At 49.3% G+C, this 26,462-nt stretch overlaps 1 protein-coding gene across 1 annotated transcript in view; it reads right to left on the bottom strand.

Annotated features, from left to right (window-relative positions):
• Positions 1–26,462, bottom strand: part of LOC310923346 (ectodysplasin-A-like) — a gene marked incomplete at its 5' end in the record, with an annotated part of 58,787 nt that overhangs the window by 13,718 nt on the left and 18,607 nt on the right. The window contains one exon of the mRNA XM_083884620.1: positions 9,936–10,041. Coding sequence (XP_083740746.1) covers positions 9,936–10,041 — 106 coding nt within the window. The remainder of the gene's footprint in view (positions 1–9,935; positions 10,042–26,462) is intronic.

Below are 26,462 nucleotides of genomic sequence, written 5' to 3'. Positions count from 1 at the left end.
CCTCCCTGTGCCTCATCCAGTGGGATCCTGGATCTGTGCCATCCCCAGAGTCACCAGAGGGCTGTCCCAGCCTGCTCCACCTGCACAACACAAGCCCTGAATTTCAGGAGTCTTTGCTTTGTTGTCCTGTCCCACTGTGGAGTGAGAGGCTGCTGAGTCCTCAGAAATGGCTTGGGGACAGTGACACTCGTGACCCTCCCCAGCCCTGTGCTGGACTGCCCCAGCCCAAATCCAGTCTCCTCCAGCCTGGGAGATCAAGGACAGTTTGCAGCTCATTTTGGACTCTTCTGAGGCACTCCCTTGGCTCCATCCAATTTTTGAGGCAATTCTTCATCTCTTTGATGGGCTTTCCATGTGTCTCCAGGGGAAATGTCCTGCACTGAGGTCACTCCTGGGGCTGCTGGGTGTGAGAAGAGCTCGTGCCCTGGCACCAAGGGCTGGGAATCATCTCCCATGTGGTGGCTTAGGGGTGAGAGTGGCCTTTGCTGCCTCCCTGCTCCTCTCCTCACATTCCACCAAAGGACAAGCCTCCATTCATGTGTCATCCAGATGAGCAGATGCTGCTCCAGGAGCTCCATGCATCAGTAGCCTGCTCCCTCCCCATTCCTCTGATCCCAAACACCAGCCCCCAGCTCAAGCCCATCGGGCTGAAAACAAACGGAGGGAAGTCACAGCTCACCCCTGGAATCCCTGGGGAGACACGAGATGCCAGAGAGCCACAATCTCTCTTCTCAAACAGCTTCAGACCACATAAGATCTCATCAGGAACAGGTTTTTTTTTTTTTTTTTTTTGCTGTTGAGAAAGTTTTTTGGTTTTTTTTTTTTCTCCTGCCAGTACTCAGAGGTTTTTGCTTGGCTTGACAAAACCCAGGACTCCTTGGGGAATCATCTGGTGAAGCTCCTAAGGACAGTTAAACTCAAATTTACAGACAATGCCAACAGTGGCAGTAGGTTGTGATGTAGTTTATCCTGATCTTTAATCCTATTCAAGAGAAAAAAATGTGATTACTGCAGATGACCAGAACCAGAGTGTGAACAGGAGACAGACCTAAGGGACTCATCAACCTGATTTTTGCTCCAGGTAAAGCTGCTGGGGGAGCAACCCCCCAGCTGGAAAGGACAAAGGGAGCAGGTTGAATTAGTTGTGCTCATGCATTCCACAGGCTTTTTTACCTTCAGGAGGATGATGGGACTCAAAGGGCACCAGGTGCTGTCTGAAGGGAGGTGCTGGAGCAGGCAGAGCCCCACCAGCCCTGTCTATCTCCTTCCTAAGGGCTTTTTGCAGGAAGAAAAATACCAGTACAGGATTGTGGGAGAACCAGGATGGAACAGCACCTTGTCCTTTAGAGGTCTGTCACCTCTGCTGTTGTCACCTCTGTCACAGTGCTGGTCCCATTTAGGAGGAGAGGTTGGATCCAGTCACCTCCTGGGGTTCTCCCCACCCCGTGACCTCAGCTCTGCTCTGCAGGAGCCAGAGCTCTGCTGAAAACCCCTCCTCTCTTCCTTGAGCAAGGCAGATGTGTCCCTGCTCACTGCAATGGGAATTTCCAAGGCTTTACAGGACACACGGAACAACCAAGGTGATTCACCACCTCCATCCCATCCAGACCCACTGCAGGATCAATGGCAAAGCACCAGGACAGGCTGCTGGCACCAGAAAGCTCTAAAAAAACAGCTCCAGTCTCTGAGTAGGTGCAAGAACACCACAGCACAAATGTGGTCACGAGCAAAGACAAAATCCTGCTCTCAATTAACCAGAGCCACTGTTGCTGGCAAAATCCTCTTGCACTGCCTGCTCTGAAAACACAAAAAGCCAATCAAACAGAAATCTCCACCCTCCTCAGCTCTGCTCCCACATCACCACTCCCAGCCAAGTTCCTGGGGTTCACACCAGAACCTGTGGCCATCATATTTCATTTTCCACCCTCTGGCTGGCTCTGGAAGGAGGATGTGATGTGCCTTTTGTTTCCCTTCAGGCATTTCGGTTGGATTCCAAGCTCAGAGCTGACAAACAACATCCCCAATTCTAATTCGAGAATCCCAAGGCTTTTTTTGGCTGCTGGCTGGAGTCACCAGGCTGATTTTCTATCCACCACTGCACCCTCTTGTTTCCTTTATCAACCCCACATATTAAAATCCAACAATCTGAAGCGTAGCATTACAGCTGTGTTTTTATTCTGTTTGTTTTATTCGGTTGTTGCCTAACACAAAACACTCTGACATTTTCAGTCACATCCCACTAAGATAAACAACGAACATATGTCATGAATTCCAGCAGAAATGATTCCCAAGTGGGGCAGCAGCAAGGTCTGAAGTGGGAGTACGAGAGGCTCTCCCGAATTGTTTGCTGGATGTTTGAAATGAGCTCTTCCCATGGTTATCCATAAGGAATAGAAGGCAGGTGTGAGGAAACCTCCCTGACTGTCTCATCCCTGCAGAACTTGACGTGTTTTTTCCTCCTCCCATCCATAATCCTGCCTAATTGGATGGAAAACCTCCATGGCATTGAGCAGCTGCCTGAGAACTGATGGATTAATTACAGGGAAAAACGTGGGGTCTATATCCAAGGATCTACCCACGTGCATCCACATGCACTTACAGCTGGATGAATCCAAAAACAGGGGAAAAGGAGGGAAAAAAAAAAACGGGGAAAGAAGAGGGAGAAGAAGGAAACCTAAGAGAGACCCCCATCGCTCTTGTGAGGATTGGATGAATTTGGTTAGGGGGAAAAAGAAGGGGAAAAAAGTGGGGAAAAAGAAAACCCAGGAGAGACTCCACCACTCTTGGGAAGTTCAAATGAAGTCCCTGCAGCAGCTGGGATACAGAGAATGCTGCCTGGCTCAGTCAACCCCTGCATTTATCCATTGAAAGCAATTAAGGCACTTCCCCAAATCCTGCTGGAATTAGTGGGATCAGATAGGACTCCAACAATGTCTCCATACATCACGGCCAACAAAGCCCTCATGAAAACATTCAACCCAGCCCCATTCACAGCTTTTCCCCCAGGGAATTCCTCACTGGAGCTCTGCAGCTCTGGGCTGATGCAGCTGCTCTGTGACAGCCGAGAGGGTTCCAGTGAGTGCCCAGAGAGGGCACAGTGACAATCACAACTGCCACCACCAGAGCAGCAGCTCCAGGTTTGGCTGTCCACAGTGTCCCAGGATAGTTGGAAGGAACCTCTGGAGATCATCCAGTCCTAGGCAGGGTGACCCTTTGGAGCAGGTGACACAGGAACACATTCATGTGGGTTTGAGATGTCTCCAGAGAAGGGAGATTCCAAACCCTCCCTGGGAAGCTGTTCCAGGGCTCTACCCGCTCCATGGAAACAAGTTCTTCCTCATGTTTAGGTGGAACACCTTGTGTTGCAGTTTATTGGCATTGCCCCTTGTCCTGGAGCCTGGCACCATGCTCTGAAACCCTTTAGAGATATTTTTATGGATTATGAGATCCCCCTCAGCCCTGCCATGCCTGCTCAGACAGAAAACCAAACTTTTTCATCCCAAAAACTGCAGGAGGAGGATTCCTGTGGTGGCAGGGGCAGGACCTGAGCGGGGGCTCAGGTGGAGAAGGTGGATCTGATCCAGTTCCACAACAATTCATCCACTTGGAGTGACCAGACGGGCCTGGAGCACGTGCTGAGCCTGCAGAACCTCCCTGGCTGAGGGTTCATTCACCGAAATCAAAGCTCAGCTGCAAATCCTCCAGCAGGGAGACAATGGAGCCTCTCATGCTGCGGGAAGGGAGCAGCAGCTTCCAGAGGAGTCTGGCATTTCCAGTGCTCGGTGCAGCTCAGCTGCACTCACAGCTCAGATGCAGCCACATTCCTGCCCCTCTGGAACATCTGCTCTCCTCTCATTAGTGCTGGCCCTGTTTTGTAACACAAGGAACTCTGTGAGATTCCTGAAGCTCAGCGTTTGACCCGGGGCGCTCTGAAAAGCCCCCGGGCCTCGGGAGCGGAATTCAGATGGAATCACCAGTCACTTCCAATAACATCCCCAAAGTGCAGCTGGAAAAGGAGCTGAGCTCTGGTCAGGTTTGAGCACAGCTCCTGGGAGCTCAGAATGCACTCACAAGTGCAGTCAGGGCAAGTGTCTGAAAGTGCCACCGAGGTGTGACAATGAGCAGAGAATTCCTTCTCATCCTCAGCAGCTCCAAATCTCCCGGTGGCCACCCTGCAGCCCCATCCCAGGCAGGGAAGGATGAACACCCCCAGGGCAGCTCCAGGGATGGACCAGATCAGCAGCACCTCATCACAGCTTTGTAAACTTCCAAATAATGGAGCCAAGTTCCTCCTGGAACAATCCAGATCCCAGCTGGAAGGGCTGCTGAAGAAGCCAGGGGGCAAAGGCAGGTTCTGGATGGGTCAGGACACACCGACCATCATTCCACTGGGATCCCTGTGAGATGGGACAATTCCTCACTCTGGACACCACTCAGCTGGGCTTGGGCCTCTCCCAGCTTTTCCTATTTAACATCCAACTGGGACAGAAACACAGCAGAGCTCAGTGAGGAATTCTGGACATGAGGAGTTAGAGAATCACAGAATCATAAACTGCTTTGGTTGGAAGGGACCTTGAAACTCTTCCCATTCCACGCCCTGCCACCCACAGGGACAACTTCCACTATCCCAGGTTGTTCCAAGCTCTGTCCACCCTGGCCTTGGACACTTCCAGGAACATCCACAGTTTCTCTGTGCAGCCAGTGGCAGGGCTGGAACAGAGCTGGAACCAGCACCTACACACCACTCTGGGTTTTTAGGGACAAGAACTTAAATAGATCCCTGTTATCATAAGCCTGGGAATAACATGCAGATGGGGATATGTAAATAAGCAGAAGCATTAATTTTATCCCAGTAAAAACAAACACTGACAGCAACATCCCAAGAAAGGGATGAGTTTACCCCCAAAGATTAAAAACATCACATTATCCCAAATTTCTTCCATTTAGGGGGAAATCACAGAGAAATTCTGGGGGGAATCAGCAAGAAGAAACACTTTGTGGTGAGCCTTTCCTTCTGGGAGCGTCTCCTGTGCTCCAGGATCCAGGAAATGTCCAGTATTTACTGCGTGCTCATCACCATGGTTTCGGAGCACAATAAGGCTCTATCGCCCTGCATCCATCTGTGTTTCTGGGAATGCCGGGGCTTTGGGAATTGCACGGGGCCGACACAAAGGCACCCATTGTTCTGGAGGCAGAGGGACGAACCTGCCCTTTCCACAGGAGAGGAAGCCGGCAGGAAAAGTTGCTATTGTGAGCTGGATATTAAAAAAAAAAAAAAAAAAAAAAAAAAAAGAAAAAAAAAAAAGGTCCAATTGCATGGTCAGTGCTGCCGGGTCGGGAAAGGGGCACAGCTGGGACAGGGCACCTGTGGGATTGGGGGCTGCACAGGGGGAGCCAGGTACCCCCAGCCAGGCTGGCATCAGTTACCTGCCGAACCATCCCAAAAACATCCAAAATCCATCCTAAATTCACTCTGAAAGCCAGGCTGGCATCAGCTACCTGCTAAACTATCCAAACCTCATCCTAAATCCATCCTGGCATTAGCTACCTGCTAAACTATGCAGAAAACATCCAAATTCTATCCTAAAACCACCGTAAAACCATCCTAAAATTACCCTAAAACCACTCTAAAAGCCAAGCTCTGGCATCAGCTACCTGCCAAACCATTCAAACCCCTCCCTAAAACCACTGCAAGACCATTCTAAACCTATTCAAAACCCACTCTAAAACCACACTGAAGTCACCCTAAAACCACCAAGCAAATCCTAAGAGGGTGAAACTGGACCCAGATAGCTGGAGCATCACTTCCAAAGCTCTAGGTAGAAGCAGGGATGGGGAAGAGCTTTAAATTCCCCCAGAATTTAATTTTCCTTTCAACCCAAAGCCATTTGCAGAGCTGGATTTCTCCTCCAGGACTTTCCTCAGCATAAAGAACTGCCAAAGTAGTAGGAACCAAATTGTTGTCAGCTTAAGGCCAGCCATCCGCTCAGCCTCTTCCCAGCTGCCATGCTCCCAATCAAAGCCTGGAGAACAATTCCTGATGTTTCTCACCAAGCTCAATATGAAAAAAATCTAGGAAGGGAGAAAAAAGAAAAAACAACAAAAAAACAACAAACCAACAACCCCAAATGCAAAAAGCCCAGAAACCAGGAAAGCAGCCCGGCAGGGATCTAACTGGGAACAGAGATGAAAGTAGGAGAAAAAGAAACTATTTTATATGTTTAAAACAATGTTTTTTAAAGAGTCCTATTGACATCTGCTTTGTAAATGCTCTGTCATTATTTATAACCTCCAGAGCATGGAATTGTCTCTGGAGTTACAACCATGCTACTCCCAGATTCTGGCTTTGTTAGCAAAGAGCCAGCAGCATTTTTACTGGCACTCTGGGAATAGAGATCTAACATTTCATACCCAGTTTATTTAAAAGTGGACTAATTTAACATCCTTGATGGTTCCTTTTAGCACAACTGTTGCTAATTAGCAGCTCCAGAATGATTTGTTCATCTGGGAGCAGCAGCGGTTCCATGGCAGCAAAAATACACCAGGGCAAAAGGGAAGGAGGGGGAAAAGAGAAAATAGGGAAGAGGCATTGGAGAGGGGCAGGTTTTAGAGAATTAAAGGAAATGAAGTGGCAGGTGGAGATCAGAACACTGAGGAGAAAAAAGGCAGGAAAAATAGAGTGGAAATGGGACAATCCCGGGCCTTGAGAAGCTGGAAAAACTAGTGGCAGTTTTTAAAGCTATGCAAAAGTTGGATCTGGTAGCATGGACTGGAAAGTGGCTTCAAGATGATGATCCCAGGATTGGGACAGGCACCAGTCCATAGTGATCCTGTGGGATGCCCCAGGGCTGGAGGGATGCAGGGACAAGGAGAGGGACCTTGGCCAGGACACAACCTCAGCTCCTTTAGGTGGTCCCAGGGCACCATGGGTGCAGGGCCACAACCCAAAATTCAGCAAAACATGTCAGAGGTCAGAGGGCTGAAACCAGAGTCCTCCAAAGAGGAGCCCCTGAAATTCCAGAGTCCTGTTGGGGACTGACAGGATCCAGCTGATGGCCTTGCACACAATTTTCCTTGGATTTTTTTAACAAAGAGGAACGAAAGCAGCTTTGCTGCTCCCGTGTCCCATCCCTGTGGCTCTGTGCTCCGGGCACAGCCAGAGCCAGCACCCTCCCCTGGCTGCACAGAACCAGCTCTGCCCTGTCCCAAAATCGCCTCTTTCGCAGTAAAAGGCTTGAAAGCAAATCCTCCAAAAAGAAAAAGCTTTTGGAGAAGGAACCACGTTCTCCCTGATGTTTATAAATCATCCAAGCCAGCCTGTTGTTTGTACCAGGATGAGCAGGACTGGAAGAGCTGGGAAGGGTTGGAGCAGCCTCCCTCCAGCCCCAGCCTTGTATCACTTCAGTTTTTTTCTGCATGTGTAAAAGCACTTGAAAGTTTGTAAAATTAATTCCAGACAAATCTTATCGAGGCCTCAAGTGGAAAGCACATCTCCTTCCCTCTGGGAATTTATAGTTCAGCCACTTTTATCTTCGGGAGGCTCTTCAGAGATCAAAGATTTGATCAACTTCTCCTCTGCGAAACTCACGAAGAAAACGGTGTTATCAGGACCATGACATGATTTTATTTATTAGTTTAATGATTCATTGCCCTGCTCTGACAGCAAGATTCCTTCATGAAGGCCTAAAACAAACAGCCTGAGCTCCCCAAGGCTGTGGTTCTGTTTGTTTCTCGATTTTATGGTTGTTACAAGGTCAAGCCCTGCCCTGACAGCTCCCACTTGTTAAATGCAGCTCTAAAACCACCACAGCCAAACACGGGGCAACCACTTGCCAAAGCCAGAGGGACACAACCTGTCACTCTGGCAGTTTTTTCCCACCTCCACCACCTGTGGGGTCAAAATCTTTAATTTTCAAAAAGACACAGGTAAGAATCACAGGATCAGTGAGGCTGGAAAAGGCCTCTGTGACCACTGAGTCCAACCTGTGACCGATCCCAGCTCAGAGCACTGAGTTTGGTTTGGTTTGATGTGGTTTGATTTGATTTGGTTGCACTTTATTTTGTCACCTGGCGTTTTCCATCCCCCTTGGAGCAGATCCCCTCCTTTCTGGGGCTCACACTCCAGGAAGGAGCTGCTGAAACCTCTGTCCTTCCCTGACACAGATGTGCTTGTGTGCTTTGGGGCACGGGGGGCCCTGCAGAGGGGATCAGGCTGGAGCCCCCCAGCCCTGCAGGGAGAGAGCCTTGACAGGAACCTGCAGCTTGGCAAAGTAGGGACCCTTCCCTGGGGATGCATGGATGTTTCACCAAGCTCTCTCTTGGAGCAGAGCCAAAGGGAAATGCTTCTCCACTGTGAAAATGCAAAGGTTTCAGGAGAGATGGGAAACTCATGGAGCTGTTCCTTGGACACTCCCAAGGATGGACACTCCCAATGATGGGCACTCCAAACCTTCCTGGGCAGCCCCCTCCAATGCCTGACCACCCTTTCCAGGAAGAAATTCCTCCTGCTGTCCAATCTGGCCCCCCTCCTGCTACAGCCTGAGGCCATTCCCTCTTGTCCTGTCCCTGTTCCCTGGGAGCAGAGCCCAACACCTCCCAGCTGCTCCCTCCTGCCAGGGAGTTGTGCAGAGCCAGAAGGTCCCTCTGAGCCTCCTTTTCTCCAGCCTGAGCCCCTTTCCCAGCTCCCTCAGCTGCTCCTGGCGCTCCAGACCCTTCCCCAGCTCCATTCCCCTCCCGAGACTGGAAAAACGGTGGAAGTGCTCTGCATTTCTGGAGTGACTCAACTCTGAAAGTCAGGAAAATCAGAGAAAGGAATGCCAGTCGTGAAAGGACAACACTGGGCACAAGGGTGATGGGCAAAACCCTCGTTAGACACCAACCCTCAGGCTCTCTCTCTCCTCAGCAGCTCTCTGCACATCTGGCAAGGCAGAGGCAGCCTGAAGGATGAAGTTAATCCCCCCCAACATCTGCCAGCAGCGCTCCATTGACACCGCTTGCCTCCAGTGGGAACTTGCTACTACACAAGCAACTGGTGAAGGCACTGAGATAGATTTCAGGGAGACTGGGAAAAGGACCGGGATGCTGCCTGAGCCATCTGAGCACCAGAGTGACACCGGCTCCGAAACTGATGGGCCACACTGGGCTGGAATCACTCAGGGAGTCTGTACCAAATGCATCAGACTTGTCAGCATTCCAGGCAAGAGGAATCCAGGGAGTTTCACCAAGCTCTGTCTTGGAGCAGAGCCACAGGGAAATGCCTCTCCACTGTGAAAATGCAAAGGTTTCAGGAGAGATGGGAAACTCACAGAGCTGGACTGGAAAATTAACAATGGTAATGGAGTTAGGACTCGGGCTTAGCCAGGCACAGCACCACGACTCCATCAGTTCTGTCTCTGCTTTTCCTGACATCCAGTCATTTTTCCTCTCCTGTAAAAGGGGATCTGTGCTTTCCTGCAGCAGGGAAGCACAGGAGCTCTCCCAGGAGTTAATGCTCCTGTCTTTGTGTCATGACAAACATGGAAAGCCAGGACTGGAAATTAAATTCCTTACAAAGCAATCAGGAACCGTTCTGCTCTTTTAATCCGAGCTTTGTACAACTTTTACTTCTCTTCACACAGTCTTTGACCCCAGCTCAGACTCCACAGCAACTCAAAACCCCCTTAGAGCAGTCACCAGTTTGGGATGCAGGTGTTCCCAGCTGTTTGTTGGACTGTGAAAAGCTCCTTGGTGATTTTAAGCAAAGCCGGACGTGCAGGACAACAAATAAAGGCAAACAAGTACAAATTAAAGCCTTAAACGAGCCCAGTTCCAGGAGTCAAGGACGGAATTCCCAAGCAGCATTAATTCACACAAGACCTACAGTTGCAGAAATGAGAACTCCTGGAATTCCTCATCTGGGAGGGGACCAAAATCGGAGAGAAATGAGCAGGACTCACCGTCGGGCCCTTCGCTGCCTTTACTCCTTTTATTCCGACGGACGCGTCTCCCTTCTTCCCCAAGGTGCAGCTTCTCCTCGGGGTGGAAGAAGTTCAGCAAGGCCAGCTGTAAGGAGAGGGACAAGTTTAAGCACCTTTGCAAGGCTGCTTCAGCCAAGCTGAGAAACTGGGAGCCTAAATGGTAAATCCTTTCCATCAGGGATGAGCGGGAGAGCCGAGGAGGATGCGAGATGGCTGCTCATGGATCTCAGCTCATCCCAAGGAGATACATCCCCTTGGAAGCAGTCTAGGACTTGGGAAAACTCCACCTGAGGGGTTTCAGCGTGGAGAATCCTTCCCCCAGGGATGGAGGTCTGCAGGGAGATCTATGGCTGGAAATAATCAAACATCTCAAAGGCCGATGTGGTAATTCCTAATTTTTCTCTACAAAACTTGCCCAGTCCTGGAGCTCTTTCTCCAGCATTATTCACTGCCAGTAAGCTTTTTCCCTCTCAAGTTCTTCTCTGCAAGCCTCATTAGCTACTGAGATTCAAAGGTCTTCAGGGACTTTTAAACCCAACCCAATACACCACATAAATTAACACTTTAAACCTACAGCAACATTTGTAACACGAGATCTGCCGAGAGGCAAAAATTTTATGTAGCGACCTTTTATTCAGGAAAGAACGGCAGCTGCCTTAAAAGCTCTTTAACAGCTCAACATCCCGACCCAGAAACTGGAAATGGGGGTCAGAAACCAGAATCCCGGCTACCCCCGGGTGTGGCAGCTCATCACCAGCGGCATTTTCCTGTTATTTCCACTTCATAAAAAAAAAGGAAAAGTCAAAGAGCAATTAGGAACCAAACACCTTCTGTGCTGTTACTGCATCTCACAGCCAGGGCTGCTCCGACAGGGATGCAGAAGAAACCCGACCGTGGTTATTTAAGCTGTAAATTCACATCAAAACAAAAACACAGCCCGCCACAAGAACCAGGAGGCTTCAAAAAGCAGCGCCGAAGGTTATCGAGCTCATCATTGTTCCCAGAACAAAACCTGGGGCATCAAAAGCACCTTTGAAAGGGCAGAGGAGAACAAACACCTCCCCCGGATTGCCGGGCTCGTTAAAGCTCCAGCCCATAAAAGTCCCTATCAGGAGCAATAATCGCAAAAGGCCCTTGGGGCTATTCACAAGCCCCAGGGCTCTCACCTCCCCTCTCCCTCGCATTCCCAAGGTATTTTCCAAAGAGCAGCTCCCCTCCCAGCCTCAGCGTCCCAGTCCTTCACTCAGATTTTACATCCAACAAGCTCGGGTGCGGCCATGTAAGTGGAAATGTTTGGAAAACCTTTAGTTTCCAAAGAAGAGCCCCCCAAAGCGTCTCTCAAACTCCCAAACTGTTGCTGTTTCCTTCTGTCCCTGTGCAGGCAGGTCTGTAAAGTTCCTGGGTGTTTGTCACTGCAGTGATGCCGTGGCTGAAAGGACCCTGAAACACTGGGATGATCTGGGATCAGCTTCCCAAAGTCTCACTTTACTGGGCTTTTTAACGTCCCTAAGAAACAATGACGAGTAAAACTTACCTGCCTGAGGAAGGCCAGTCACAGGGGGGGATGGACAACTGAAGGCTCTGGTTTACAACAAGGAGGAAAGGACGAGGACAATTCCCAAAGCACCACATTTCCCAAAGCTCCCACATCCCACTGCACTGCTCCAGCCAGGTGTGGAACACTGGAGCAGGGATGCTCCTGCAGGCACCTGACACACCCGAGCAGGGTGAGGGACGAGAACAAGTGTATTTCTCTTTAAACTCTTACTTAACCCACACTGAGACACTGCAGAACTAATTGGTGGAACTAATTGATGGAACAAATTTGAATTCGGGTTAAAGTGTCAATGAGATCCTCAGCACGGCTTTGGAATGCTGTTATTGCCTGGATCATTAGTGGAGTTTTACAGGGCAGGGTGAAACAGAGGCTGTTCCTCCAGGCTGAACAACCCCAACTCTGCTGCTCTGCTCCAGGTTTTAATCTGATGCCCCTTGACCAATCAGAAAACCATTAATTTTGGCTAAAAGCAATCTGTCCATTAAGCTCTGCATTTCTAGCCAGAAAGAGCAACGACAGTGAGGGTGAATGGCTGAATCACACCTTTTACTGAGGAAAGTAAAAGCAGCTTGTGACACTAATTGTGGACACAGCAGCTGCTGCTTGGGGACAACTCCCACCAAACTGTGTTTTCCAGGAGCAGCAGCACTCCACACTTAACCTGGGAATGGACACAACCCTGGTCAGCAGGGAGAGGGGCCTATCCCTAGCGAACACCTTCCACAGTGCTCTGAATTATGCAAATAATGGCACTGACCCTCCGGTGACTGCCACAGAGGGGTCACGGGGGTCCGGCTCGGGATGGAGGGAATGCTCAGATCCCTGGGAAGGTCAGGGGCAGAGAAAAGGGTGACCAAGCCTCCTGCAGCCACCCCAAGGCCAAGTCCCTCTCTGGGGACTCAAGGGCCCCGTTGTTCCAGGGCTGCAGCTGCCATGAAGGGCCCGTCTGTGTCCGTCTGGGAATCGCGGCCGGCACCACTCGGATGCTTTTTCCATTCACCACCCTTGAGATATCAGTAATAAATTGGGAAGAAATTCCTTCCCGTGAGGCCCTGGCACAGGCTGACCAGAGAAGCGGTGGATGGCTCCTGGAAGTGGTCAAGGTCAGGTTGGATGGGGCTTGGAACAACCTGTGGAAGGTGTCCCTGCCCGTGGCAAGGGGTGGAATAAAATCATCTTTAAGGCTCCTGCCTTCCTCTGCATCTCTGGCTGTGCCACCTTCTGAGGAATTCTGAAGGGAATTCTTACCTAGCCCACAATTATCACCGAAACTCCTCATCCTCAAAACCACAGGGAGCTGATTCTCTCAGCCTGTGGTGCACTTTTAGAGCCAGAGAATTTTTCAGAAGTCACGCTCAGCTTCTTTTCTGGGATCAGGTATTTTCCCTGCACAGTCCAAACAATTCCCCATTTCCCTCCTCCTCCAACCTAAAGCCCTCAAATCACCTTTAATTTTAGAAACACCGTGGGTTTAATCAAGAGAATCACTATAGGACGCAAAAAGGTCAAAAAGCCAACACAGGAAAAATCCCAGGGGGAAAGCATTCCTCAAAATAACCTGGGAAACAATAGCACAGGCGCTGCTCCCTGGAGGGAATCGGATCTGCCTTGGTTTCTCTGGGCAAAATAAAGCAAAACAAAGGCACAGAGCTGGTTTTCCCTGCAAAACCTGCCTGGGAACACTGGACAAAGCTGCTGGAAGATGGATGTCAAGGGAACACATTGGGAACTCCCAAAATAACAGGGCCTCTCAAACTCATTTGTAGGACGGATATTCCACGCAAGTAAGGATAAAGAAAGGTATTACCATTTTTCATAAAATAAAATATTATTTGGCTTGTCATTCCAGGCCCTTGTCTAAGGTCTCTTGAAGAGCCACTGGACACCAAGGGAATGTATTTCCAATGGTCAAACAGCTTCAAAGGAAGACAAGTGAAAAAATATAACAAACCCATGCAATTATGCACAAAGGGTGGGTTTTTCCTTAGGCTAAGCTGGTAGGAAGAATGAGTGTCTTCTTCCTGCAGAAGGGAAAAACACTCAAACCTTCAGGTGTACAAGGCCTTTTGGGGGAAAACTCCCAAAGATTTTCTGCCTCCAACTGCTCCCAATTCCTCCTGACAAAGCAAGTCCAGCCAAAGATCTCATCCAGAAACACACAGCTCAGTATCTTAAAGCACCTGAGGAAAAAAGCATAAACTTATCCTCTTGCACAAGTTTTTAACAGGATTATTAAAGACAAATTCCCCCTTTCTTTGCAGTTTGGGAGATCAGCAGAACCAGCCCAGGCTCTGCAGCAGCATTCTCTGCAAGCAATACTGTTGTTTTTCTGTGCTCTCAAGTTCAGCCTGTGGTTCAGAGGAGCAGCTACTTGAGTATCAGCCCCATTGTCCTCCAGAACTTTGCCTCTGGTCACATGTGGTGCAAAAAAAAAAAAAAAAAAATCAAGTAGATTATTTATATTCCACCAGCCCAGAAAGAAAGCTCGGGAAGTAGTTTTGCTTTATTGAAAAGAAACCCCACTCAACATATTTTAAGAATTGTTTTTGTCGTCGTTTTTTGCTCCTCATAAAAATGCAAGGAGCAAACGAGGGAACAATTCCCATTTCAACGTGACAGAACTTTGACACCGTTGTCTTGTCTGCAGGACAAGCCACAGCCCTGCCTGCAGAACTTGTGGGATGTGATCAATACCAGGAGGGGGAGAGCAGAGAGGGAGAGAGCAGAGATGGTACAACCATCACAGATGGTACAACAAAGATGCTACAACCTCTCCTACTCACCTTCCTCCTCAAACCTGGTGCTCCCAGCTGGCTCTGGGAATCCTTGACAGGGCTCTGGAGCAGGTTCCACACCATAACAAACCCCTTCCCTCAGCTTTTTCCATGTGAAGCTCCAGTTTGGTCCTTCAAAATGCCCAGAATTCCTCTGGTCCCTGTTGCTTCACCTCTGTCATCCTCCCCACCCAAAGTCAGCCACATTCCTGCTCTTTCCAGCTGTTCATGCTGAAGCCCGAGATCCCAGAGGCACAATCCTTCACCCTGGAGCTGATAAAGAATCCCAACTCCCTCTCATTCCAATCTGCACTCCAAGGTTTTCAGACACAACAGGGAACTTAAAAAGCATTTTCCACCCAAAGCTGTTCTATAATCCCAAAACACCAGCGATGCTAAGGAGCTTATCCAGGTGAGAAGTTTGGCTGGGAGGAGGGATTGAGCTCTGGTCCAGGCAGGAGCTGTAACAGCAGAGCCACCTCCCTCCCAACACTCATGAAGAGCTTCACAAAAATGACAGCCAAAGGAGTCAAGGGAGTATTTGACCACTAGAAAACAGAAATTACCTTGGACTTGGAGAAGGAGCATGGAATGCCATGGACTGGGGACACAGCACTTGCCAGCGGACAGGACCTCCCATCTCAGCAGGTCTACACCCTGAACATGCCACCAGTGCTTCTGGGAACAGGATTTGGGATGCTGCCAATGTGTGAGCACTCCTTGGGTTGGTGCAATCCCAGTCTGGAGAAAGCCAGGGAATGACACTCTGGCTCTTCCACACACTCCAGTAACAGACACCAACTGGAGACCAAGGAAAGAGGAGGGAGCAGGTTTTTCCAGGGTTTTGTGGGTATTTTACCTTCATTACCCAGGAAAGCCACTTGTGTTTTGCAGGACAGAACCCTAAATCCAACTGCCAGTTCTCAGTCCACACCAAAGCAATGGACACAGGGAATTAATTGCCATCAGAATAATTAACATGCCTTATAAACCTCCCTTCAGAACCAAACCCTTCCCTCTCCCTTTCTCCTTTCTATGTGCAACTGGGCTTTAGGCAGACCTATGACAGCAGTGATCACATCCTGCAAGTCCAAACAGGAATTTCCTCCTTTCCTCTAATTCAAACCTTCCCCAGCTCAAACTCAGCTTAGTTCAATAAGCAACATCCCAAATATTTTCATTTCCACCACTGATCCAACTGAACACACCACTTGATTTTTACTTCCAATCAGCTTAAGGAAGCTGGAGCAAATGCAGGTAAACCTGGCAGGTAAGGACATGTCAGAGGCAGCAGGCAGGTGGATCTGCTCCTCATGAGAGGAATGAAGTGTTTGGAAAAGGAAGGTTCCAGCATTCCTTCAGCACAGGGAGAACAATGTGTGGAACCCCCAGAAACACCTTCTGTCCTAAACCTCCACAGAAAATTGGTTTCAGCACAAAATGGAACCAGGTCCACAGTCCTCACCCCTGCATTCCACACACCCTACAACTTTCCCTGACTGTAGGAGCATGTCAATCACTAAATCTGACCCCAAACCAGCACCACCTCAACACCATGAGGCTGTTTGTCCAACACACCTGTCTAAGATACCTTTCCCTGGAGCTGCCTTGTGCTGGAGGGGAGCTGGTGGCTCCCACAAGGACTTTAAAGGGGGGACAATGTCAGGGAGGTGGACACGGCTCCAGCTGAGCGACGGATGAGGCTTCCCGTTCCTTACACCTGCTGGCACTGAAGAGAAAGCTCAAACACAACCCAGATGTGAGGAGAACGAGGTCAAAAGCTGAGTTTAACACTGCACATGAAATTCACCTGCAGTGAATTTTTTACTGGTAGCAGGAGTAAGAGATTCCTGCTGCAAGCTCCGGGTCCAGCACAGCACAGCACAGCGGCGGGAAGTCCCTTGCTGGGAACAGGCTGGTTAAATGCTGAGAGGGATCAATGTCAGCAAGGTAAAGAGCTTAAATCAGTTCCTTTCGCCTCCCAAGGAAATCAAATTTAGCTGTGAAGCAGCGCCAGTCAGGGATCTGCTGTCTATTAGCAGGAATTCTCAGTTTTTCACATTTTAATTAGCTTTTGTAGCCCTTTTCAGGCCCATTTTCAGCCAGCTGGGCTATGCCCTCCTCCAGATGGAGGTCATGGGTACTTCTGCATTCCAGCAGCAATTCCTTCCTTATTTGAGCAGTTATATTCCCAAAATATTAATGCATTCTATAAAACACAGCACGCACTTGGTTTGGGGGAACCCAACCCTTGGCAATTCCATATCAGCCATAGCTCCTCTTCCTTTCTCCAGCTGCACCACTGCTCTTGCTCCTCATGACCTGGAGCTTCTCCAGCACACGGTCAACAGCACAATCTCCTCAAGCCAGAATCTCTCTTAAAAAATATTCCCCGAATCAGGAGCTGCCCCAGCAAAGAGATTCAGGGCCCTGCTGCTTCCCTCGGAGCACCTCACTTCCCTGCAAAATGAAGAAATCCCACAGCCAATGTAACATGGACCACAAGGTGCACAGGGCCCACTCCCAGAGGATGCTTTGGGTCACCTCCACTGAAGGTGCTTCTCTCTGCCATCCAATTGCTTCAACTCACACTAATTCCAGATGTTTTTCAAAAGACAGGAGCACTGAAATCCCAGCATCTGGGAAAGAGCAGCTGATTCAATGAACATTCCCCTTTTTGAACCCACCTCCAAGACAGACAAACACTCGAGGTGACCAAGCAACCTCTTCCTGCAGGAGGTGATCAACCAGATCCCTGCTCTGGAGCTTTCCATTGGGAATGTGGCTGCAGGATCCAAATTCATGGCATTTTTCAGTTCTCTGGTATTTGGCCTTTTATAGCCATTCTACATAATCCTGTTGCCTGGAGTGGGACCAGCTACAGCAAAGATTTGGATTGGATTCACTCATGGAGATGGATCCACATAGAACAAAGTTACAGAAGAACTAGAACTGTTGAACTTCATTCTGCCCTTGCTCTCAGACAACACCTATTGGTTTTTTGCAGGGGTGAACCTTCAAAAATCTTCATAATTTTTAAACCTTTCTGCTGTTCAGATAATTGAGCTGTTTAAGGAAGTGTCCAAGGCCAGGTTGGATGGGGCTTGGAGCATCCTGGTCTAGTGGAAGGTGTCCCTGCCCATGGAAATGGGGCAGAATGAGATGAGCTTTGAGGTCCCTTCCAGGCCAAACCATCCTGGGATTTCATAATTCTATGATAATGTTTTCAAAACATTTTTCTTTGCTCCACAACAAACCCAAAACTTCCTGTCTGAGTGCATTTTTTCCCTTTTCAGCACAAGGGCTTTAAAATCCTCTTTTCTCAATCTGAATGTTAAATTTGGCCTTCGGTGGGGATTAATTTTTATGACGTTTTATTGGAAGAAGAAAAACGGAAGGGAAGGAAACAGGAGGAGGGAATCAAGTAGTCCAAACTGAATAGAATTAGAATGAAAACAAGTCCGCTGAAAATGTAACGCCCACAAAATAATGCATCCATGCAACAGTGTGGATAAACAACCCACTGCAGCAACTGGGAAAAATATATCCAATTATTACCCAGCCATCCACTCCAAAGGTGAAGGTTCTAATGGCGATTCCCATACCTGCAGGGATGCAGGGAATTGTGGTGGGAGAGAGCGACTGCCTGGTTGATTCTATACAATAATCTGCTCAAATAAATTACGCTCTGCTGCCTAATTAATCAGATCCCCTGCAATTAACGTCAAGGAGCCAATGACCTCATGCAGACAGGATTAAGAGCTCTGCAAGGCTCCGTTCCGGGCACAGCCACGGGAACAAGTCCCCGCAAGGCAGGGCTGGGTGCAGTGCCAGAGATCCTCCTTCATGCAGGAATTGCAAAACTACAGATCCTACAGGGACTCCTCGGAAGCCAACAGGACACGGCATGGGAATGGGAGGAAGAGGGAATGTCCCCTCAAGCCCTGGATCCAGGGAGAACCAAGAGGCTTCTCGTCACGTGGTGCTGGAGAAGATGCCTCCAGATAAACATCCTGCATCCCAAAAATTGGATTATAGAAACATGGAATGGTTTGAGCTGGAAGGGACCTTCAAAACCACTTGGCCCACCCCTCTGCCATGGGTAGGGGCAGCTTCCACTAGCCCAGGTTGTTCCAAGCCTCATCCAAGCAGGCCTTGAATATTTCTAGGGTTGGGGTATCAACCTTCTCTCCAGGCACCCTAAGTCAGTGGTGGTAAAAACCACCCTCATTGTAAAAAATCTCAAATTTTGCTGCTGTTTAGTCCCCTCCTGGCCTGTCTGTGGAGCTCAGCAGCAAGAATTGTCTCCTCTGGAAGTGAGAACACCAGGAGCAGCTCCCACAGCTGTAGCACCCAAGGAAACCAGTGGCATGTGGGGAAAACAACACCCCAGCACTTCTGGGATGGATCCCTCCAGAAGCAAACCTGTTCAGCCTGACCCACCTGCCAACTGTGCCATCTCCTTGCCCTTGGAATGTGCTCTGGGATATGTGGGCAGCTGAGGGAGCCAGAGGAGGCACATGGGATCCCTTGATGGCTCCATGGAGTGCCTGGAGCAGCGCCATGGGATCGACTGTGAGCACCAGGCTGACTCTGCCCCCACCACTGCCTGTGCACTGCAACAGCACAACTCTGAGCTATGAGGGATGAGCTGAATCAGAAACGCCACGATGTGCTGCAGAAACTCCAGGAAAAGGAGCTGGGAGGAGCTCAGGAATGTGAGCTTTCCACAAGCTGCTATCTCACAGCCGGTCCCAGCACCGTGCACATCTAGTCCCAGCTCTGGGGCCGCCAAACCCAGCTCCACTTGCTGCTGTGCTGCAAGCACCAGACAGCTCCTAATCAAAACAACATTCCCCACTCCCTCTCCACATGGCAACAGCTCCGTTTTCCATCCAAACAACCCATCCCCAAGCCCCCACAGCCCGGCCAGCGAGTGCCAGAAGCTGCCACAGCGCGAGCAAGTGGATCCCGAAGCCACACGCAGGAATCCCACGACTTTTCCAGCAAACAAACCTCAACCGCGGCATTCCCGGGTCTCTGGCTGCGGGTGGGAGCCACGGAGCAGAGGCAGAGGTGTGAGTTTGTGCAAGCCAAGCCTTTCTGAGCCGGGCTTTGAAGTGCAGAGCCCGACGCACGTCTTCAAACAGCGCCCGAGGCTGCACAGCAGCATCGGCTCAGCGGCTCCCGCCATGCGCCGCAGCCCATCCAGATGTTTCCAGCCAGGCAGCCAGGCCAGCTGCTGCACAGCTGCCTCGTGTCGGGCTGGGGCAGCTCTTGGGAGGGAGCAGCACTAGCTCAACATCCCCCGTGACATGTTCTGACTTCGTGGGGCTGAAAGGGAAAAAAAGGGCCTTGTGCCGTCTGAGTTGTTTGTCGAGAGGAGTTTGAGTAAGGAAAGTAGTAAAGGATTTAGTGTTTCAAGCTCCTGGATGCTGCTTGTGCCTCTGCAGCAGCTGCTTGTCGCTCATATGGTAAAACTGAGGCACTAGGAGGTGAAAAAAAAAAACAAAACCCAGAAGGTTGAAAAAACTGGGAGATTAAAAAATAAAGGAGCCAGGAAAAAAATTTAATGGACCACTCTGTCCATACTCAGTGGCTAAAATGAGGCTCAAAGGGCTTGGACTATTTGGAACTGGCCAGCAGCTTTTAACCCTGGAAAAGAGAAAGTTCCAGCAGCAGAGGGTGAGGAATTCAAGACCATAGGATCCCAGATTGGTTTGGGTTGAAGGGACCTTAAAGCTCATTGTGTTCTACCCCTGTCCCTACCATGGGGACACCGGACCAGGTTGCTTCAAGTCCCAACCAACCCGGCTTTGGACACTTCCAGGGATCCAGGGGCAGCCACAGCTTCTCTGGGTAACCTTGCCAGGGCCTCACCATCCTCACAGCCAGAGATTCCTTCCCAATATCCCATCTAACCCTGCCCTCTGGCAGTGGGAAGCCATTCCTTGTCCTGGCACTCCAGGTCCCACTCCAAAGTCACTCTCCAGTGTCCCACAAGACTCCAACACACAACTTGGGGTGACACACGAGCTGGGGGAGGTCTCATCCAGGCACTCCACACACTCACCAGTAACAGGAAATGCTGCTGTGGTGAAGGAAAATTAGGAAAACAACCCCCTCCTGCAGCCAGGGACTATTTTCCTACTTCTCTGTGAGAGACAAGCAGTGACATCGCTTGGGGCTCAGCATAAGAAAAAAAAAATAAAAATACTGTTTACAGAGAGAATTTTGCAACCTCTCCAAATGTCATCCTGGGTCATATTTTGCCCATGATGGGGACACAAAACCTAAGGGAAACTCCAAAGGCTGTGGAGCCCCGGGGTGCTCCCTGCAGCTCTTGCCTGGACACAGAGAGGCATCACCACGTGCTGGAGAAGGACCCACAAACCTTCTGAAGCCTTGAAACTGAAGAAGGATGGAAAATGTTTAACTTTTGCCAGGAAAAAGTATCAAATATATCCTCCTAGGATTTTTCAGACAGCTTGGTTTGGGTTTGTTTGTTGTATTATTTTGGGTTTTTTTTTTTCTAAAGTTGAAACTGGTTTCCTAAATCATCCTGGACAGACAAACAACCAGGGACATCACACAATTCAATACCCAAACAAAGATGAGTCCACTGGTCAGCTTTTGCTACAAATTGAGTGGATTAAACCCTTTATTTTTCAATAATGACCAGCCATGCTGCCTGCAGATCCCCAGAAGGTCAAGGGCAGGCTGAAATCCCATTCCTGAGGAGAAACAACACCAGGGACCAGCTGGAACCACCACTGTGGGATTCCCCTGGGGCAATCAGATCATGATACTTTATTCCCCTGACCCCTGGGATCAGCCAAGCTGGGAAAGGCTCCCACAAAAGAGCTCCAAACGAGAGGGATATTTTACCATAACCTTAAATAAACAAACACAGAGGAGAGAGAGGAGATGCTGCTGGGAACTACAAAGGGGAACTGTAAACACAACAGCAGATAAAGCAGATGGATGTTTGAAACAACCATTTGCACTGGAGAAAACACATGGGATCCGTCCCCAAGCCCGCAGGGAATGAATTTACTGCAGCCAGAAACCACGTGCTGCAGTCAAATTTCCATTTATAACCATTACCTGCTAAGCCTGAAAAACCCACAAATAAAATCCAGGGCAGCAGAAATTTGTAACGTTGCAAGAGGAAAAACCAAATGACTGAGGATCCCATGTGGAGAGAAGGATACTGAGAATGCTGCTGCAAGGAGCTCGGGGTGCCCAAGGGCAGAAATGCATCTGGTGGTTTTAATTCCCAGAGAACTCGGACATCCAGCACCCAAAGGAGAGGGAAATGCTTTGGTCTGGATCACATCAGTCTCAGTTCTGACTCTCCTTTTTTCCTCCATCAGAGAAAACAATTTGATTTTTATGATTAGCCTGGAGAGGTGCAGGGTGGAGGTGGGAAGTGAGTGGGCAGAGCAGCAACCAGCCTCTGGTGAGAGATCTTCTGGAAGTAGCAAAGCACAGAAACTACCAATAAAACAGCCTTATAAAGTGGATTATTTGGGAATGACCCCACCATTTAACAATGGTATTTTGGAAGCAGCACCCACTCCCCCGGCAGCACCTTCACCTACAGCTTGTGGCTGAATTTTTAAATTTAATTAATTAAACCATGGCCAGGGAGACAGGAGAAGAACATATTGCTTTGGACCACAGTCAAAGAACAGATGCATACACTGGACTAATTGAGACACGCTTGGCACTACTGGAATATGCCAGACTCCCAAAAAAAAAGCCCATTCCCCACTCCTCTTTGCTCTGCCTACACATGGCAGCTCCTCACACAGGGCTGGGATTAAAGGGGAACGTTTCACCACTGCTGGGAAGGGATCCTGAGGTACGTGTGTGATCCTAGAGAAATTCAGGGAATTAATGAGCAGCCTCCCCTCGTTCCCAGATGCTGCCATATATCACTGGGCATGGACAGCACAGAGTCAGACAACTTTATGCAGCAAGGTCACCTTTCAAAAGGAGAAGACACCCAAGGCCTCTTTCAACTTTTAGAGTCAAAAAAAAAAAAAAAAAAAAAAAAAAAAAAAAAAAAAAAAAGAGAGAGAAAAGGAGAAAGAACATCTGAAAGGGATGAAAACCCCAGAAGCACAAGGTGTAACTCCCCCCAAAATTCACCTAAAAACAGCTCCCCGTGGCCTGAGTGCGCAGAGCCGCCTGCACCTCCGGAACCTGCTTCCTTGTGGGATGCCAAAGGAGCTGTCAGTTCTGCATTCCCAGGGGAGAGGAGGGATTTCTGAACCAGCTGTCTGTGCAGACACAGCTCCAGCAGCAAGTCCCAACACCTTCCCCTCCGGCCCTGCTTTCTGGCCTCACCCACAGCCGTCAGGGGCTCTTTGTCAGGCCCCGAGTGTTGACAAATCCTGTCCTGCACAACTCCCCACAACGGGAAGCAACAAAAGGCTGGGCTGTGTTCCTGTGGATTAGCTGCTCTCATCCCTCTAGCCAGGAGCTGTGCCTGTTCCGTGCATTCACGGGGATAATTCCTTAGCCAGGCATTAGGCAGAAAACCCAGGGAAAGGCAGCAACAGCCACAACAAACAGCGGCTGCTCGTTGCTACCCCGCGAGAGGCACGAGGGGAACAACAGTGGTCTTCACTTCAAGGACAGCCTCGAGCTGTGCCAGAGGAGGTGCAGGCTGCACAGCAGCAGGAATTCCTGCATGGAAAGGGTGGCCAGGCATTGTCAGGGGTTCCCCAGGGAGGTTTGGAGTGCCCATCCCTGGAGGTGTCCAAGGAAGGGCTGGATGTGGCACTCAGTGCTCTGGGCTTGGTGACCAGGTGGTCCCAGGTTGGACTGGATGAACTTGGAGGGCTTTTTCAACCTCAGTGGTTCTGTGTGATGTAGTGAAGTGAAAAAGCAGCACTTACTGCAAGCAGAAAGCTCTGGGCAGGGAATGTGTGAGCAGGCAGCAGTGGAAGCTGCTCCTCCACCCTTTTTCCGTGTTTAGCACCTCCAGCACCTTTCCTGAACCCTCTGCTCTGCTGCAGCTAAAGCTCCATCCATGTTCCAGCTTCTCCTCTTGACACCATTGCCAGCTCATGTCCTTTAGCAGCAGTTATTCACTGACAGGCAGATTTTTGAGACACATCTCACGTGGCATTGGAGTCTTTCCACCAGCAGTCAGCTCTTCCCGTCACAACCAGACCTGGAAAACTCTGACCCAGGGAAAAGGAAAATGTACTGGCACAACCTGGGTCACAAACACTCAAAGCCCAGAGCAAGATCACAGGATCATGTCCACAGGAGGGCTATGGAAAATCCCAGACTGGTGTGGGTTGGGAGGGAAATGAAAGTTCATCCAGTTCCACCCCATGCCATGGGCAGGGACACCTTCCACTATCCCAGACTGCTCCAAGCCTCATCCAGTGTGGCCTTGGACACTTCCAGGGATCCAGGGGCAGCCACAGCCTCTGTGGCTCTATGTCCATGGAGATGTCCATGGGCTAATGATGGACAGTGCCCCTACCCTAAAAACCCAATGTATGTACACAATATATAAATATAAATGTAAATATAAACAGCAGCCTCTTTACCAACACTTCCCCAAAATTGGTATAAAACCAGAGCAAGGCTCCACTTTCCCATCAGCAACACACACAACCCCCCAACACAAACACAGCCAGATCTGAGGCCATCACTCAAGCCTGGCTGATGAATAATGTTGGGAATAATCCCTTTAATAGCAGCTCTGCTCCCCGTTTCCCTCCTGTCCCTGCCCAGACACGCTCCCAGCCTGGGCTGCTCCCCCAGGCTCTGATGTGGAGACACCGAATCCCACACTCACAGGATGGTTTGAGGTGAAAGGGACCCATTTGGGTTCACCTTTGTCACGGGGCACATCAGCTGACCAGGGATGGCAAGCCAAAAATTCAGTCTGCGTTGCCTGAGCCAAAAAACCTCACTCCAACCCCCTCAAATTCCAACAACATCATTCCCAATGTGTCATTTCCAAAGCAAAAGAGAACCCAGAGGAAGTGACAGTAAATACAAGGAGACTCTGTTCTTAAAAAACATTGCTAGAAAAAACAAATTTCCAGTTCAAGTCCTGTCCCTCCGACGTGTAACAGCAGCTTATCATGTTACCAAAACCTTCTAATTTGAAGTGAAAAAACCCTAAACCACACAATTATCAGACTGCAGACATTAAATTCCATGTCTTCCCTAATTTCACAACTTTCCTTTTATTAATCACTGATTAACACTGCAAACCCCAGCAGAGGGCCCTACCTGGCCCTTTACACTACAAAGCAACTGAGAAAAGAAAGGGAAAAAGCTTTATTCCTGCTTCAGAATCTCCAGTTTGGGCTTGACAAATCCCTCCTAAACTAGCAAAGTGTGCTGCTAGCAGGTGCTAGTACAGCAAGATGTTCCTTCTTCCCAGTTTATCCCAAATTCAAATAACTCTAGAAGTCAAACAATGCTAAATTAATACTTATTTTCTGTAGAGCCAATGCTCAGAACCTGCAGCACCCAGTGGGTGAAGGGCTGGATTTCTCCTGGCAAACCAGTCAAAATAATCATGTACAGAAAAAAAAATAAACCTAAACTAGACACAAACCTCATGGATCCTTGAACTTTCAGAGGTTTAGTTGGGAAAGAGTGAGAAGCAACCAGTGAAGCAATAGGAGCCAGAGGTAAAAATAAAAATGCTCAAAAAGAGAGAATAAACCAACATGGAGAACTCTCTGCTGCAGCAACAGAAATTAATTAATTAATCTTAGTTTGTGTGTGACCTGGCCAAGAAAATGGGATTTCCAACACTGCTTCCTGAGGTGTCAGTGCATGTTAGCTTTATTTCTTTTAAAAATTTACTTTTAGTTCACTTATCTCAGTTTTTCCATGTCCTCTACAAACACAGGTCCTTGTGGTGGTTTTCCCTCTGATCCAGGAGGGATTTCAGGAGGACATCAAGGAGGGAAAGCCACTATAGGTTTATCAAACTGACCAGGAGCTGGTAAAGGCTTGAAGCTTTCAATGTGCTCCATCACTACCCCAGTTCTCATCACCCCAGCTCAGAGACCTTTGGGACAGACCTTTTTATGCTTCAAAACCCAGCCTGCTGGGGAATATCCTCTAAAGCAAAGTCTCACTGAGGAAATTTTGGACAAATCCCTTGGGATGCAGAGCATGAACCTGTGGGTGACCCTCCAAACCCCAAACCTCAAAGATCCAGGGAGAGGCACAGATGTGCTAAACTCCCCCCCTGTTTATCTTCTGGCTACCAGAATTCCTGCTGGATCAGCTCCCGAGAACCCACAGGCCATAAATCCCAGGGAACATGTGCTCCCCCCCACTAATGTCTCCAGCAGCTCAATCCCAACTCCTGCACCACTCCAAGCCTCGGTCCCAGACGCTACAAATTAGTTCTGACTATACAAATCCCAGCCATAACACTAAGCCCAGAATTCTAAACAATAGAAGGGAATCTAAACCTCACCCAGAGACCATTTGCTCACAATGTAATTTTTTTTAATAGTGTTTGCTGCATAAATCAGAGCAGAAGTGGCCTGGGTTTGATGACTTCATTTGGGGGTGGACATGGTGACGCCACTTTTAGTGGCATAAAAGACTCTTCCAGAGCCACCTTGCGTGCTCTGCAGCAGAAGGGGGACGTACTGCCACAGGAGCCCCTGGAAAATGCCCCCAGCCCCTCAGGAATGGCTGAGTCACAGCACAGTTCCCAACCCCTTCACCCAGGCTGATTTTCCAAACTATCATAGAACAACCCTGGAATGGGTTGTGTTGGAATGGAACTTAAAGCTCATCTCGTTCCACTCCTTCCCTACCTTCCACTACCCCAGGTTGCTCCAAAACCTTTTCCAACCTGCTGTTGGACAATTCCAGGGAACACTCTCACCAATCTGCCCTCATCCCAACCCCTCAGTGACTCCAAAATAGTTGCCAGAGGATTAAAAAATTGAACAGATGGACAGTGAAGGCACCATCCTGCCTGCACGTGTGCTGCCAGCAGTGATGCAGAATTTTGGGACACCTCTCCCACCCAAAACAGCTGAATTTCCCTTCAGCAGCCTTGTCCAAGTGAAATCCCGGCTTTCCCCTGAGCTGCTCCAGCAGTTTGGGATGCCTTTTTTTCATTAAATCCCTCCTTCCACGTTGAGAGCTTTTCCTAAA

This window comes from Zosterops lateralis (assembly GCF_965231275.1).
Source record: "Zosterops lateralis genome assembly, chromosome: Z".
NCBI lineage: Eukaryota > Metazoa > Chordata > Aves > Passeriformes > Zosteropidae > Zosterops > Zosterops lateralis.
Note: the sequence above shows the minus strand (reverse complement) of the source record. Positions and strands in the feature narration are given on the sequence as shown.